The 16,562-nt window shown below is 37.8% G+C and overlaps 1 protein-coding gene across 1 annotated transcript in view; it reads left to right on the plus strand.

Annotated features, from left to right (window-relative positions):
* The first annotated feature begins 1,557 nt into the window (after nt 1-1,557).
* Nucleotides 1,558-16,562, plus strand: part of SLC35A1 (solute carrier family 35 member A1) — a 33,853-nt gene continuing 18,848 nt past the window's right edge. The window contains exons 1-2 of the mRNA XM_037520077.2: nt 1,558-1,613; nt 6,549-6,726. Of these exons, the coding sequence (XP_037375974.1) occupies nt 1,598-1,613; nt 6,549-6,726 (194 nt within the window). The 5' untranslated portion in view covers nt 1,558-1,597. The remainder of the gene's footprint in view (nt 1,614-6,548; nt 6,727-16,562) is intronic.

Below are 16,562 nucleotides of genomic sequence, written 5' to 3' on the forward strand. Positions count from 1 at the left end.
TCATGTAACGTTAAACATTAAAATTTTAAAACTTAGTATGAACAACTCTTCATATATGTCATGGCCTTTAAATACCACTATTTTCTACTCTTGCTTTTTTCATTCTGTCACCTGGAATCTTATCAAATTCTGTTGGTCCTAAATTTGATCAGATTTTATCTTTTCAGTGAAAATTTCCGTATCACCTTTGAGAGAGTTAGTTGTTTCTTCCTTTGGGTTTTCACTGGAATTTACTCATACTCTTAATGCACTTAAAGTAAACAGATGTACATGCATTTGTCTATTCTCCCTGTTAGATTGTGATTTTCTTAGGATTTGAACTGTTTTAATCATTTTTTAAATTCTTGGCATTTATATAGTGTCTTGAATGAATGAAGGGCAAACTAAGCGGCAGAGTTTTTATTTTGGTAGTCAGGGTAGGAGTTGATAAGGAGTTCAGCAGCAAAATCATTGGAAAAGAGCCAGAGAAAGGGAGATTACTTTTGGGAAGTGGTAGGAAGTGAAGGTGGATAAATAAAGGTGGATAAGTTAGAGTTAGTAGCTTTTGCAAGGCGGCCATAAAAATATGTTGTTAAGACATTAGAAAATCACTGTAGATTCTTCTTGAACAGAAGATTGATTGTGGGAGAGGGGTTTGGGAGTCAGGGAATCCCTGACAATAATTAGGACATGTGGTCATGGATGGTGCGAAGGGGCAAATATGAAATTTAATGAAGGGGGGACATAATATTTTAGGAAAGGGAAGGAAAAAGCAAAGTATGTGTTTAACACTGAATTTAACATTGTCTTTTTGTATTTTTTCCTTAGTTATAAAATGCAACGTTCTTTTGGCTTGTCTGTAGTAATATCCATAGTGAATACTAGTTTTAAAATAATAACATAGCAATTTGGTTTTTGGGTTTTTTCTTAGCAGAATGAAAATAATATGCTTTAAACTGTCATGGAAACAACTATGTCTAGGTGTCTGAATTTGCCTTTTTTTATGTTTAATGCTTTAGTATAGTATACTTTGGACCTTATCACTTTTAATAATTTATTATAAAATAAACTCTTTTAATTTACCATATTTGAATTTGCAACCTCCTTTATTATTTTTGGTTTTTACCTCCAGCACAGAGGTGACAGTGGAAGATGAGAAAAAGGTAGGTCTTAAAGTTTTAAAAAGTAATTTCTGTTGCTTTAGCAGTTTTAGGGCCATCTACAACAGCTCTGAATCACTAAATCTGATTTCATTTGCCGCCGAACACCATGGTGAAGACTACATTTCCCAGAAGGCCGGTTGGGCTCCCTAGTCTCAGCTTCGCTCGCTAGGTGGGAGTTGCAGGTCACAGAATAACGCCTGGCAACAGAGTTTCACGCTCTTGCTAGCACGGGTTGGGCGGTGCGGGCCAGCCGTCCCTGCGGGTTCTTCCCATTTTAAGGCGTCGCGGGGATTCCTGAACCTACTCGAAGCGCGGAAGCCGGAGGGCGGGCGGGCGGCGGGTGGGCGCTCTAGGCCGCCAGCGCTCGTCTCTATGACCGCAGGCGGGCCCGGGTGTCCTGCGCGCGGCGCGCGGCGGGAGCGCGCGTCAGTTCCGCGCCGAGCTGTCCGGACGCGATGGCCGCCCCAAAAGGTGAGGCAGGGGCCTGCAAGGTCCCGGGAGCCCGCGGGGGCGGCGGCAGGCCGGCGGCAGCGCGTGTCCGCGCTTGTCCTCCCTCGGCGGCGGCCGAGCGCCTCGGCGTCCCGCGCCCCGGGGCCAGGCCGAGGCGGAGTTGGTGTGGAGCCGCCGGCCGTCCCGACCCCGCCGCCGGGTCGCGCAACCCCCCCTCCCCGCCCCCGCCCCCCGCCCTGCCTCCCGCCGCGGACCCCGCGCGCGCCGGCCCCAGCCCCAGCCCCGACCGCGCCCGCCGGGAGGAGCCGGGGTGGGAGGGAACCCACTTCACGCAGGCCCAGGCTGCGGCGCGCCCCGAGCGGTGGCTCCCCGGGCTGGAGGCTGGACAGTGCTCGCTCCGGCGGGGTCGCGGCTGCGGGGTCGCGGCGGCCGGGGTCCCCTGCGCCTCCCGCGCCGCGGATGCCCGGAGGCGGAAGGGCCCCTCCAGGGGCAGAGCCGAAGCCGCGGCCGGGCGGTAGAAGCGCCACTCAAAACATCACTGGGGCGTGAAAACTGCTCAGAAACCCTAAGGAGAGGGAGAAAGCAGTCGCCGGGAGTTCCTTCCGAGGACAGTGTTGTTTGTGGTTGGAAGGAACGCTGATATTTTGGGTGGAAGGTGCCGGCAGTTAAGTAATAATTGCCTTTGGTGACTAATTGCCGTTTCTTGAGGGTGAACCTGATCAACCCCGCAGCGCTTCTGTTGTGCTGAGTGGGCTGTGTGAGTTAGGACCGGACCTGAATTTCTGGATAATAGAGCAGTACCTTGGAAAGGTTGGTTGGGACACACCCATATTCTTTTTCCACCCTGCCACGACTCCCTGCCCTCATAGAGCACTTTGACTTCTCTGAATAAATATTGAACAGATGTTTACAGGATATCGTTTTGCATGGGTGCCAAAGTATTTTCCTGGTTGAAGATTCCACGTGTATCATTCAAGTCCTGCTCAGGGGCATTGTCTTTAGTTGCATATGCTTTTCTTATGTAGTCTCCCATGTCATGTAAGTCCCACTCGAAGAGTCTTTGTGTTGCACCACAGGAATTGAAGTCAACATAGAATTGTTTTGAAAATTAACATAGAATGGGGATAGCAAGATTAATGTTGAACGAAACAAATACTAGTGAAGTCAAATCATTATCTGAAATAGTTGCAACAAATTACAGATTTAGGCTTATTGCCAAACATGTTTTATGTGCTTGGGCATGTTGTGACCATTAGAAATGCATAATCCTAACAATTGCAGTTTGCGATAGCGTCCTGCTATTCACAAAGGATTTATCGGAAACTTCCTTAAACTCTCAGTGCTCAAGTATTATAAGTAATGTCCATCCCCTCTAAAATATAGTAAAATACAACTGGGGAAAAAAATTAACTTCTCGAGCTTAAAGTTTTTTTTTTTTTTTTTTTTTTTTGAGGCAGTTCACACACAGAAACAAATGATGCAAGAGCTAATGGGAACTTAAAAGTAGAAAGACAATGTAGATGTGCCACTGTGCCAACTCACCAACACAGTTGAGCTACACTTATCGTTATTAGTATTGGACATGACTGTAATACTCAACAAAATTTACAGTGAATACATAGCATGGACTTTTGCTTTAGCCTCAAAGAACCGAAGTTACTGATTGAAATTTCATAGTGAAAAATTTATGGAGTGCAGAAATATTTTCATCTAATGTTAAGCTGAAAAAAGAGAAAACAGTGCTTAAAAGCATTATGTATTATTTGAGTTTGAAATGGTATTCCATACTAACCCCTTATGTTTTACAAATATCTAAATGTATTCAATTTCTCTTCTGTGTAGGCTCAGTTCTTCTCACAAATACAGTATATATTCCCTTATAATCACTTTGCAGCTTTCAAAGTTGATGACAATAATAACTATAGGTCAGAATGAATGTAGGCTTTAAATAAATGGCTTAAACAGTCACTGTTGTTTTTGGAATCAGGAACCTATTTAATTGCTAAAACAAAGTAGTTTTTAGTTTGGCGGCCGAAACCTCTAGTTTATGAAAGTGCTGATAATCTAGGATATAGTTTGGCAAAGTTTTTCTGTAAAGAGAGCTGGGTGTGCTGTGTCATAACTACTGAAGCTGTGCTATTGCAGGGCGAAAGAGTAACCATAGACAATTTGGAAACTAATATGGCTCTGTTCCCATAAAACTTAATTTATGGACACTAAAATTTGAATTTCATATTATGTTCACGTATCATAAAAAGTTACTTAAGAAACTTTCCCCCACCATTTAAAAATGTAAAATGGGCCTCCCCGGTGGCGCAGCGGTTGAGCGCTGGGTTGTGAAGCTGCCCGCAGCCTCTGCAGCGCCGGTTCAATCCCCGGCTGCTCCCCGGCCACCAGAGGAGGGTCCCACATGGCGCGCAGACCTCTCCTGCCGCCCGCTGCTCCCCTCAGCAGTGTGCTTTGGTCCTTCTGCCTGCTCTGCTCCCCACTCTGGCTCTGGTGAATTCTCTCACCCTCCCGTGCTTCTGACTGTACCCAGTGCTTGTATAAATAAATAAATAAATCTTAAAAAAAAAAAAAAAAAAAAAAAAAAAAAAATAAAAATGTAAAATGATTTCAAGCTGGCTATATAGAAATAAGCAGTGAGCTGTAGTTTGTTCACCCCTGATCTAGAAGCTGGGAGGTGTTTTTTCCTATAATGAGTAAAAATTATTGCTGTTTATTTTTGAAGTCATACATTTTTTTCAGTGTAAGAAGGATTGAGAACAAAGGAAGTAGTGTAGTGATTGCCTCCACTTCCTTTTACATTACCAATGCTTTTTAGCTCACAAGTCTTGTAGAAACACAGTTTAGGCAAATACAGGCTCTATTTCTTCCTGGGTGTAGTGTTTTTTCTGTATGACTTGTTAAGACCTGATGTGATTTTTAAAATTTGCCTACAATTTACATATGATTCTTTTATTTACCCGGAGAAAAGTATTTTATTGAGGATCCGATTTCCTTGTAAGTTCACACCTTAACATAACCGAGCATAATTGTTTTAAACTCCAACTTATATCCCTTTGGAAGTTGTCTTTGAGTTGTAGTTAAGCTCCCAAAGCAGTAAGCAGAAGCATAGTAGCCATGACTAGTTACAGTAGCAGCCCAAAGTTACCCTGTGTCCCTCTGATTTTTAATCTTGGTTTGTAAAAGGTTGATGTATTTGGTCAAATTCAGCCTATTACTTGTCTTTGATGGCCTGTGAGCTAAGAATGTTTTTTACAGATGAACATTTGCAGTTGATTTGATGGAACACTAACTTTGATGAGTGAAGTGAATTGTTACCTCCCAAAAGAATACCATTCTTTTTGATAGACCTATATTATAAAGCATTGTAGTCAGTTATTGTATTTTTAATTTGTAAAAAAAAGTAGTGAGAATTTTTTCCTATTATTTAAGTACCTACATTATATTCTTGATCTTGCCTTGTGGTTTGTAAAGCCTAAAATATTTACTATTGGCCCTTTACAGAAATAATTTGCTATTGATCTCTGTTTAACTTGAGCCTGCAGATTTGAACAAAGGTGACAGAGAGCTAGGGAATGACCTGTGGGAGTTGGATAAAGAAAGTAGAAATGGTTTGCGTCTTGATGATGACAGTATCAGAGCAGGGCCTTGAGTAAGGAGCTATGAGGGAGACTTGTATCCCAGTGCTTGTGGTTTTATTGAAGGTATTGAATGGGCCATGGTATCTGAGTAATGACTACTGCTCAGATATACTTGCAAGCAGTTCTTAAATTGAGTGTTGTAATTTCAAATTTTCTAGAACTGATTTTAATACTTTGTTTTGAAATTATTTTTATATATAATGCTATGAAATGAGAGACTAGATGATTTTTTATTATGATAAAGTTCTATAGTAAGTTCCTTTTTTAAAAAAGATTTATTTATGCATACAAGAACTGGGGTACAGGTTAGAGTTGTGGGGGGTGAGAGGATTCACCAGAGACAGAGTGGGGAACAGAACAGGCAGATTGACTGAAATACAATGCTGAGGGGAGCAGTGGGCAGGGCGAGGCAGGAGAGGTCTGCTGTGCCATGTGGGTAGCTACCTGGTGGGAGATCAAACTTGTGCTGCAGTGACTGTGGATAGCTTCATAGGTTGCCTTTCATAGGTTGCGTCTTAACCCCTTGCGCCCCCAGGGAGGCCTTTTTTCCATTAGAATGTACATCATATTTATATTATTAGTTATACAACCAGTTAAAAAAGAACTTTATAATATTGCACTTCTCAAACTCTATTACATAGATTTCTCTGTCCTCTCTTAATGCAGTCTTAATTTTATACATAATTACATCAATTATCATAATAAGCTGAAACTTAGTAAGGGATAAGCTAGTGAAAAATACACATTTTGGGGGTAGCATTGGTTCACAATACCATATATAATTTAGAGGTATAGAATCACATCTTTCAGGGGTATATTACCACACCCACTCCCAGTGTACCCATAGTCCTCTCCAGTCCATTTTACCTTCTCCCCTCTTTGTCCTTTACCCTCCCTTCCCCTTCAGGTAAGTAAGCTTACTTTTATCATTCAACTACTTTTGTTTTCCTTCTGTTGTCTTTAAATTTAGAACATAGTTATTTCAAACTTTTTTTTATGCTTTGTTGTCACAAGTGTGAATGATTAAGTATGTAATTTATAACTTCCCAAACTTGAGTTATTATGCTACATAGTCTTGTACTTGAGACATTTTCCAGGAACCAAACTATGCCTAATTGTTGGATATTAGTCAGCTGTGCTTTGTGTATGTATGATTGTGTTCATGCAACTGGAAATTATTGTTTTCAAATAAGTTTTAAATGTCATGGGTTTCAAAAAGTATGTTGTGCTTGAAATTGGAAAACATTTTGATACACTAATGTAGTCTGACTTTTATTAACTAAATATCTTTGTTGCATATATTTTCCAGAAAATGTCAGTTTATTATTCAAGTTATACTGCTTGACAGTGATGACGTTGGTGGCTGCAGTTTATACCATTGCTTTGAGATACACAAGGACAGCAGACAAAGAACTCTACTTTTCAACCACAGCCGTGTGTATCACTGAAGTTATAAAGTTGTTGCTAAGTGTGGGAATTTTAGCTAAGTGAGTATAAATACTTTTTAGTGTGGTAAATTATTATTTTTCCACTTAGTTGAGGTAATTTTTTAATTAGAAAATTGAAGCTGCATCTTTATATTTTTGATTGCTTTAGAGCAGTGTTTCTCAACAGGGGACAATTTTCTTCTCCACCAGGTATTTGGGGGATGCTACTGTTATCTAGTGGGTGGAGGCCAATGATGCTGCTAAACAATGCTCACAACACCCTCCCCAACAAATAATTACTCAGCTGCAAATATCAGTAGTGCTGAGGTTGAAGAACCCAGCTCTAAAGCAGGGACTGTAAACTAAGGCCCATAGTTCAGATCAGCCAGTTTGTTGCCTGATTTTGCTGCAACAGAGACTGTATGACAAAGACTGAAGTATTTTACTATTTGACCCTTACAGAAAAATTTGCTGACACCTGTTTGAGAGAAGAATAATTATAATAATAGTTAACATTTCTTGAGTGTTTCCTGTGTTAAGTGCAAGGCATGGTGGAAAGGCTTTTTATGAATTACCTCCATTTAACTGTTATACTTTTTTTGGTAAGTACTATAATTAGGAACAAGGGCTTTGGAGTGAGACAGACCTAATTTTAATACTAGACTTACTGAATTATGACTTTGCACATACTTCTTAATCTCTGTAAGCTTCCATTTCTTCATTTTTTGATTGGAGAAAGTAACATAGGGCTATGAGGATGAATAAAGTCTTGTAGGTACATTAATTGGGGAAAGAAGAGTAGGGATGATCTGTGATCTTGAGGATAGGTGAGAATTCATACAGGTTTCAAGATTTGGGTCTCTAAGAATAGGAAAGCAGTGAGGAATAATAGGTAAACATAGATTACATTTAACCACTTTTAAATTTCAATCTGTAAACATATATTTAGTGATAACCCTGTGAGTTTTACAGTATGTTGGATATACAGGTATGAATGAATGAAGTAGATATAGATATGGTTTCTGCTTGCTTGGAACTTAAGTTTAGTGGACGAGACAAAATATAGCAATAAATGCACACATGATTAATTAAAAGAAACAACTAGAAATAGTTTAGAATGGCAATAAAGAACAGAAAATTAACTTGAGGCTACATGGTAGAAAGCTTTAATATATTAGAGTTTAAAATTTGTATTATAGGTAGAGATATTGTGTCAGCTTAATTTGTTTGGTTGCAAGTAGGGTAAAATCTCTTACCTTTTAGTTTCTTACTTAACAAGAATCATTTTTAATGGAAATTTTGCTTCCATTAGGAGATTCTTCATTCTGAATAATGCCAGATAAAAGGATTTATAGTATCTTGAAAAGACAGTGTTGCAAAGGCAAAAAATCCCTGTTTAAAACACCAGAACAACTTTCACGTGGCAACATAAGAGTTAATAAATTGATTACATTTTAAGGCTTAGCTTTTTTTAAGACAAATACAAAAGGGTAGTGGATGTAGAGGGATGGGAACACATTTTCTTATCCTTGTTCCCCATCTTCCATAGGGAAATGACTTTTGGCTCAGGAGTAAAATAGGATTGTCATGTATGAAATCAACTATTTTAAATTGTAATATCAAATTATGGTTCAATTGTTATTAGTAATAATTTTTAAAAACCAGTATGCAAAGGAAACAGTGAGGCCTTTGATGCAACTCAGAAGTTGGACTAGTGTTCTGTTAACCCACCTGCATAGATTATGTGTTTCATTTTAATGATTTTACAGTTTTGCGTTTGTTTGGTATTTAGTAGTATTCTTCATCTCTTTGATGTTATAGATCAATAGTTTGTTTTGTGGAAACAGTTTTTGGAAATTATATCAAAACCCAAAAATTTCTAAAAATTTATCAGTCAAGTCAAATAATGGTGTTGAAATGACACTGTGGAAAACCAAATACTATAATTCATCACATCATCACCATCAATAATTTGTTGTGTATATCGCCAGCATTATGTAGAGATTCACAAAAGAAGCTCTTTTGTGAACATTTACCTGCAGAGTATATAATGACCATGGACAATCAGGAAAAAATAAAGAGTTATGACACACATTGCTTTGGTAGTTGGCATTCGACATTATATGACTAACTTGATCTTGACTGTGAAGAAGAATCCTTTAAGTAACGCTGGAAAAAGGCACTGGGAAAAAAGGTATAAAAAAAGAAAATAGTGAAATGTATTTGAAACTTGGATTTTAAAATTAATATAATTCTACGAGAATATATTGGTAAATTATCATGTGTTTATTCAAAAACACATTGGAAGAAATTTTTTTTGACGCATTATTTTATTTAAATACTAATCTGATAACATGTGGTTCAAAAACAGTAATAAACCAAATATAATGAGACATTAAAGACGGGGCTTCAATCTTAGGCAGTGATGCCTGCTTGCCCAGGATTTCACTGACATAAAGCCACATCCACACCTTATTGACCACCATACCATTCAGCAGAGCTCACTTAACAGTGAGCTGTTTGAAGCTACTAGTTTAGCACTATAGACCTTTTTTCAAGCTCTGTACAGCTGTAGGGATCCTAGGAAAGGTTAGAGGAACCGGCTCAGCTTTGGCATAATGCCAAAATTTGGCCAGCTGAGGCTTCTGGTAAGTCACAGCAGCTGTGGGGGGGGGGGGGGGAGGTGGGGAGGCTATTCTTAACAAGAAAATACCGGTTGGAGCAAAGGGTTTACTTTGAAGAGGGCATCTGTGAAATTGTAAATTTCTTGAAATGGTCAAATAAGGAAAGATTAAAGAGTTATTTCAATGTATGTGGTCACAGATTGATTAATTACAAACTGAAATGAGAGGGCATTGCCTAAGCACAGTTTGGGAAAGATACCCAGTGAAAATGTTGAAAGTTGGTTCTTGATCTTGAAAGGAAGTCTGGCTAAAAAGCCATAGTTCTGTCCTCAATGGAGCTAAATTCTTAGCGGCGAACCAGATATCAAGCAAATAATAAATTGGAGTTGTTAAGTAGAGGATGCTGTAAATAAGTATGGTTTATACAGTGTCACATTTTTCACATTTTTGTGGGTTTTGGTGGTGATGGCACCACTGTTTAAGAAGGCACCAGACTTATTACTATCTAGTGTTCCTTAGTGTAGAAGGCTACGATGTACTTTTGAAAAAATTATATGTTTGGTAAGCTTTGTTCAGGCATGGGTTACAGTCCTGTTGACTGTGTGTTCAATGCTCATGTATTTAAAGATGTCTATAAATAGAAACATACCCCCCAAATAGGGTTATATATTGATCCCTTGAAAATGTTGCTACCATATGCTCACAGGAACCTAACCCTTATTTCCCCTAGAAGCAACAATTCAATATTCACTAATTCAGTGTCTATGATGATGTTATAGAATATAATTACTGCAGATTATAAGAACCAAGTGTATATCCAATACATCACCAAGTCCTTTAGGTTCTACTTCCAGATCATTACTTAGAGAATTCTAAGATCAGGGCTGTGAAACAAGGAAATTCCCAGGATTTGAGGTGGTAAGGAGGTTCTCTGCCTAGGGAATTTTTAATGTTCATGAACAGAACTCAAGGCACCAATCTAGATGACTGAGGCTTCTTTCTCTGGTTCTTTCTCTTCCCTTTCCCCTTCCCCAAGTAAGAGTAACAGTTTTGTCCCATGAGGATTGGGTATTTTAACAATGACATTATTAGTGTGGCAGGCTGGAGGGTATGATAACTTGCTAAAACACTGGATGGAAGACAATTGCTTAATTTTAATCCCTAAAGTCTTCCTTGCCCTACTTCTATTTTAAAAAGAACAAATTAAAAAACTAAATTCAGTTAACTTGAAATTGATATGTTTAGGATTTTTAACTTAGAAGAAGCAAAGTTGCTTCCTTGAAGAGTGCCTGATACTATTGATGCAAAGAAGATAATGGATTCATTTACATTTTTTCAAAAGATAGTAAAATCACATCTTCCAGGTTGTGATAAAAGAACAGAAGGCAGAGCAATGTATATTTTGGTTGACCTTCAAGAAAACTGGGCAGTAAATATGAGGATTATGCTTAAATGCATTGTTGCTTTAATATATAAAGTTATAAGCTAAAGTTGCCTTTGAAAAACCAAATACTTTGGGGGACTATTATGAAAAATCAGTTTGAAAACCTAAAGAGCAGATATATAGGGTTTTTTTTTAAAGATTTATTTATTTATACAAGCACTGGGTACAGTCAGAAGCGCGGGAGGGTGAGAGAATTCACCAGAGTCAGAGCAGGGAACAGAACAGACAGACTGATGAAATACACTGCTGAGGGGAGCAGCGGGCGGCAGGAGAGGTCTGCGTGCCATGTGGGACCCTCTCCGGCAGCCGGGGATCGGCAGCTGGGGATCAAATCGCGCTGCAGAGGCTGTGGGCAGCTTCGCAGCCCAGCGCTCAACCGCTGCGACACCAGGGGAGGCCCCTATAGCTTATTTTCTTTAGAAAGCAAGTGAATATAGAATACCAAGTTAATCTGTCAGAATGTATTATGTAAAGTGCCAAACAGCTTCCTCTAAGATTGCTGCAACTAAATTTGCTACCATCAGACATTCAAGATTGTTGCTATTGAGAGTGGCAAACTGCCAGAGTAATGTTAAGGAAACATTCTTTCCCCTTGAAACAGGTGAGGGAAACAGGTAAATACATCTAATTTTCATTTTATTTTTATACCTCTATTTTATCTGTACCTATTATTTCATCTTCTATGATGAGAAGTCTTAAGCTGAGTGCCGTTTTAACTTGCCAAAGGTACCTAGAAAATTATTGGCAGTGGTAGGATTAGAAGACAAGTTCTCTGATCCTAATTTTCAAATTATCAGTCTTGTAGAACAATGAAATCATTGAGCAGTTTTTTGATTAACTAGATAAGCACTTAGCATTAGTTCAGTTATTTTCAATAACTTTATTTTGCCTTTTTCTTAAGTTTTTATTTCTAAAATATTAGCATTTTACCATGTGTTTTATCACATTCTTTCAATGTATGTATGTTTTGTGTGCATGTTACCTATAAACAAGGACTATCACATGATTATAACAATATTAAAACACATACCAAAATTGATACACTATTTTCTAATTCACAGACTTAGATAAATTTTGCCAGCTGCCTACTAAAATCTTTTAATAGCAAAATAATTATAGTTTTCCTTTAGTTGGCCTGTCTCTTGCTTCCTTCATTCTGGAACAGTTCTGATATTTTTCTTTCCTATCTTTGACATTGTTGGAAAGCAGTCCATTTATTGCTTGCTTTCTTATGATTAAATTTAGGGGTGTTTTTCCTGGAGGAAGAGTCAGGAATATCAGAGAGATGCTGTGCCCTCAGTGCAGCATGTCATGAGGCACATGATATCTCTTTGCTCCATTCATTACTGGTAATTTAACTTTTTTCTGGTTAAGGTAGTTCCTGCTAGGTTTTTCCACATAAAGTTACTAATTTTCTCTTTGTAATTAACAAGTATCCTGTGGGAAGATATTTTGAGACTGGTGAATACCTTGTTTCTGTCAGAATTTTACTTGATAGTTTTACTATCTCTTGATGTTAGACTCCAAAAGGTAACTTCCTAATTCCATCATTCTGTGTGTATTCGTCAGTTGGCGTTCTACTCTGGGAAGGTTTCCCTTCCCTCCTCGCGCTCAGAGTTTCTCTCCCTTTCTCTCCCCTCAACAGCCCTTTCTCAGCATGGATTCATGAATTATTTTATGGGCTGGAACCCATAATTATAATTCATTTTGATGTTCGGATTTTTCCAGGTATGGACAGTGGATTGAAGCCCGTGTGCACTGTTAAGTAAGCCCTTGAACCACCAGTTTCTTGTCCCACGACAAGAATTCACAGACTTTTTAAGTAAATAAGCAGAGAGAAGCAAACTTTATTCCAAGAAAGTAAGAAAGTTTACTTAAAGGAAGCAAGGAAGGACTTCCAGGTGTGCTGTACCTAGGAGGGGCAAAAAGGCTGTTACAGGCCCGTGCGTAGGGGTGGGTATTTAAACTTTTTTTCCTCTATTCTAAAATCTCACCATCCTACTTTGTGATTGGCTCTCTCCCAGTGGCCATATTCCTCTGGGCAGCTGTGCCCATTTTCCAAACTCTTAGAGTTTTGCCTTATCTCCCTTGTCCAAGGTCTCTTAAAATTTACTGTCATTAACCTTCAAATTTACTGTCCTTATTAGCCCTCCCTGATTTCTCTGCCCTTATCTCAGAAGCCTCTTTCAGAGTCCCTGCCTGTAAAGCCCCTGAAGCTACCTTCTTACCCTAGCACTCAGGATCTTCAAGCTTCCTTTTGTTTCTTTTTACATATTTTCCTCAATTTTTGAGCTTTTTCTTTTTAGCATAGCAAGATGTCTAAGATTTAACTTATACTTTTCCCTGCCCCAAGCCCTAAAATCATACATTTTTCCAAGAAACTCTTGTTCCTTTTTTCCCCAGAATGGTATTTAGAAAGCAGATCTGGAAACTAGGTGTGCAACCTTGCTACTAGGGTACTGCTTCCAGGGATGTTCAGCAGACAGAGCTAGGAAATATATGTGTGCACACACATACACAATTTTTTTTGTATTTCTGTATGTGTATATATATGTGTGTGTTTATATTTTGTGTATGTGTTAACAATGAGTTATATATTAATACCTGCACTTCTGATCCAACACCATAGGGGTCATTCTCTAACCTTCCCCTCCTTTCTATATTTGTTCCCTTCACCAGTGGTGATGAGTCTCACTCCCATTATCCTTAAGATAGTTAATTATTTTCTTAATCCTAGAACACAGAGATTCAGAATTTCTAACAGCTGTGAAAAACCAAACCTAATGTTCAGTAGTTGTATGCAGTTCCTTTGCCTTTAGTTTCAGCGCATATAGTGAAAAGGCTATTTTAGAATACTTACAACATATTGTTAGCTTTTTCTCCTTTAGTGTTATTTTGTTATTTGTTAACACATTGACAGACTTTTTAGTTTCTGTTTGTAATTAATTTTAATTTTCCTGAGTTCTGCTGATTTTACTTACAATTTAGTCTTCTGTATAAAAAGGATATAATAGTTAACTTTGCACATACACTATTGTGCATATGTGTGATTATAGCAAATCGTTTTCAAATTGAAAAGGAAGTTACTAAATTCTGTTTTGAGGATAGGGGATGGATTAGCAGTTTGATAATGCAAAAACTGAATAGATTTAAAAATATTTGAATTGCAAGTTGCCAATCTCTAAGTTATAATCTGACTGAAATATAAAACAGTACGTTTAGAACTATTTTGGTTTTTAACAAAACTACTTACTACTAAAATTTGTAGAAAAATTGCTGCTTAGTTAAATACTTTACCAAACCATATCATAGCTATTAAAACTGACATTTTCAAATGGAATTGGTCATCTGTGGCTTGAAGAAAAAGAAGTAAAGACAATTTTACATTATCTTAGAGCACAGTATATGTTTCATTGTTTGCTATCTACCAGTCTACAAAGATTAAGTCTAGCAGGATGTATAACTGTACATATACTTTAGGTGTGTTGAATAATAAAACAAATGTATTTTAACACTTTGAACCTCTTATCCATATAAGACCGGAGAAAGTTATTTTACTATTTCCTGGTATTATCTAGAATAGTTAATGTAGCTGTCTGTTACTTATAGCTAACCTAGCCCTATCCTGTTTCTCTTGCTGGGTTTACATTTTTACTGCCTTTTTACACCCATGCTGTAGTGGCTTTAGGCAATAGGAAGTAGAAGTCATATATTTCATATAATAGGTATTTTTGTCTTCAAATGACCTCATTATTGGTTTTTATACCTAAGTCTTTTATGTGAGTTAATTATACTTAACTTTGCAGATGATGAGTAATTTGTAAACAAGATTCAAATTTCATAAGTTCCTGTGTAACTTCAGCTGTGTCCCATTTCACATAGTGCTTTGGTAATCTAGCCAAGGATTTTATGCCTTCTAGTAGTTCTCATCAGACCAGGAGCTGAAGGATGAAATACACCTTTGTCTACACCAAGGGCAGAAAGAATTGGTTTCAGCTGGGTGATAGGAAATTTAGGGGCAGGCAGCAGCAGAATCTCTGCAGTCAGCAAGGAGCTTCAGACTTTCATCTGGTAATCTGTTGCACATTGTCTTTTTAATCCAAATATTCCAAGCAGATTGTTCAAATAGGAAATTTAAAGGAAAAACTATGCCTTAAATTAGTTGCTTTTTGATTTTACATGCTCTTTATCAGCGTTTATCAGGCAATGCCATTTATATAATTAATCTGTTTTTAACAAAGGACATTCATTAAAGTGCTTGAGATTTATTTCCAAGAAAATAGCAGGACACAAAAGTAGCAGGAAAAAATGACCTTTTGTTCTCATGTGCAGTTTTTATAGTATATTTAAAGTTGTAGTATGCCACCCCATGTAGTAGATACAGAATTGATCATTTATTTTAATCTACTTAATAGTAAAATAAAAGGATAGGCGAATACTAGTGTTTTCTGGAAGATATATTGCTGCTTTTTTTTTTTTACCTTTAGTGAGTAAAGTATACAAGCTTTAGAGTTATATTCCTAGCAAATATGTTAAATGAAGCAGTACTTAATCTATTATTTTTTATTTTATATATTTTACATCATTTTTCATTTTTGCACAATGTATGCATTTTCATCTTGGTTATAGTCCCCATACAATTCCCACCTCCACCCCTTGTTTTGATCCTACTCCCTCCTCCCCCTGCGTAGTGTGTCTCTGGCTCATAGTTGCTTGTTGATTTTGAGTTTTACTTTATTATAATTAGCCTTTTTCCTGGTCCCTTATTTAGGTTTTCTAAATTCCTGCTATGAGTGACACCATCCGGCATTTTTCTCTTTCTTTCTGACTTATTTCACTGAGCATGATCCCTTCCAGCTCCATCCATGTTGATGCAAATGAGTTTATCTTTTTTGATTGCTGAGTAATATTCCATTGTGTATATGTACCACATTTTCTTGATGCAGTCATCTATTTTTGGGCATTTGGGTTGTTTCTGTAACTTAGCTATTGTAAATAGTGCTGCTATAAACATAGGCGTGCAGGTCCCCTTTTGAATTAATGTTTCTGTGTCATTTGGGTAAATACCTAGGAGTGGAATTGCTGGATCATATGGAAGCTCCATCTTTAGCAGGTTGCGGAATCTCCACACAGCTTTCCATTGTGGTTGGACCAGTTTGCACTCCCACCAGCAGTGCAGGAGAGTTCCTTTTTCTCCACATTCTTGCCAACATTTGTTGTTGCTAATTTTTTGAATATGTGCCATTCTCACTGGTGTAAGATGGTATCTCATTGTAGTTTTGATTTGCATTTCCCTGATTACAAGTGATGTTGAACATTTTTTCATATGCCTGTTGGCCATTTGCATTTCTCCTTGGAAAAGTTTCTTTTTAGCTCTTCTGCCCATTTTTTGACTGGGTTGTTTACTTTGTTGAGTCTCATCAGCTCTTTGTAGATTTTTGTGATCAGTCCTTTATCATTAGTGTTGTGTGCAAAAATTTTCTCCCAATCCATGGGGTGTCTCTTAGTTTTGGTTACTGTCTCTTTTGCTGTGCAGAAGCTCTTTAATTTGATGTAGTCCCAGCTGTTTATCTTTGCCTTCACTATCACTGCTTTGGGTGATGAGTCTTTAAAGATGTTACTGAGGTGTGTGTCATGTATATATTTCCTTCTATATATTTTATGGTTTCAGGTCTTATGTCAACTCCATTTTGAGTTGGTTTTTGTGCATGGCGTGAGGTAGTATTTAATCTTTTTAATACTAAAGTCATTTATCTCCTTTAAATTTCTGTATGGTTAATTCCCACATTTTCTTTTTTTAAAGATTTATTTATTTATGCATACAACAG

Source organism: Talpa occidentalis, unplaced genomic scaffold (genome assembly GCF_014898055.3).
Source record: "Talpa occidentalis isolate TD23 unplaced genomic scaffold, MPIMG_talOcc4v2.1 talOcc4.2, whole genome shotgun sequence".
Classification (NCBI taxonomy): domain Eukaryota; kingdom Metazoa; phylum Chordata; class Mammalia; order Eulipotyphla; family Talpidae; genus Talpa; species Talpa occidentalis.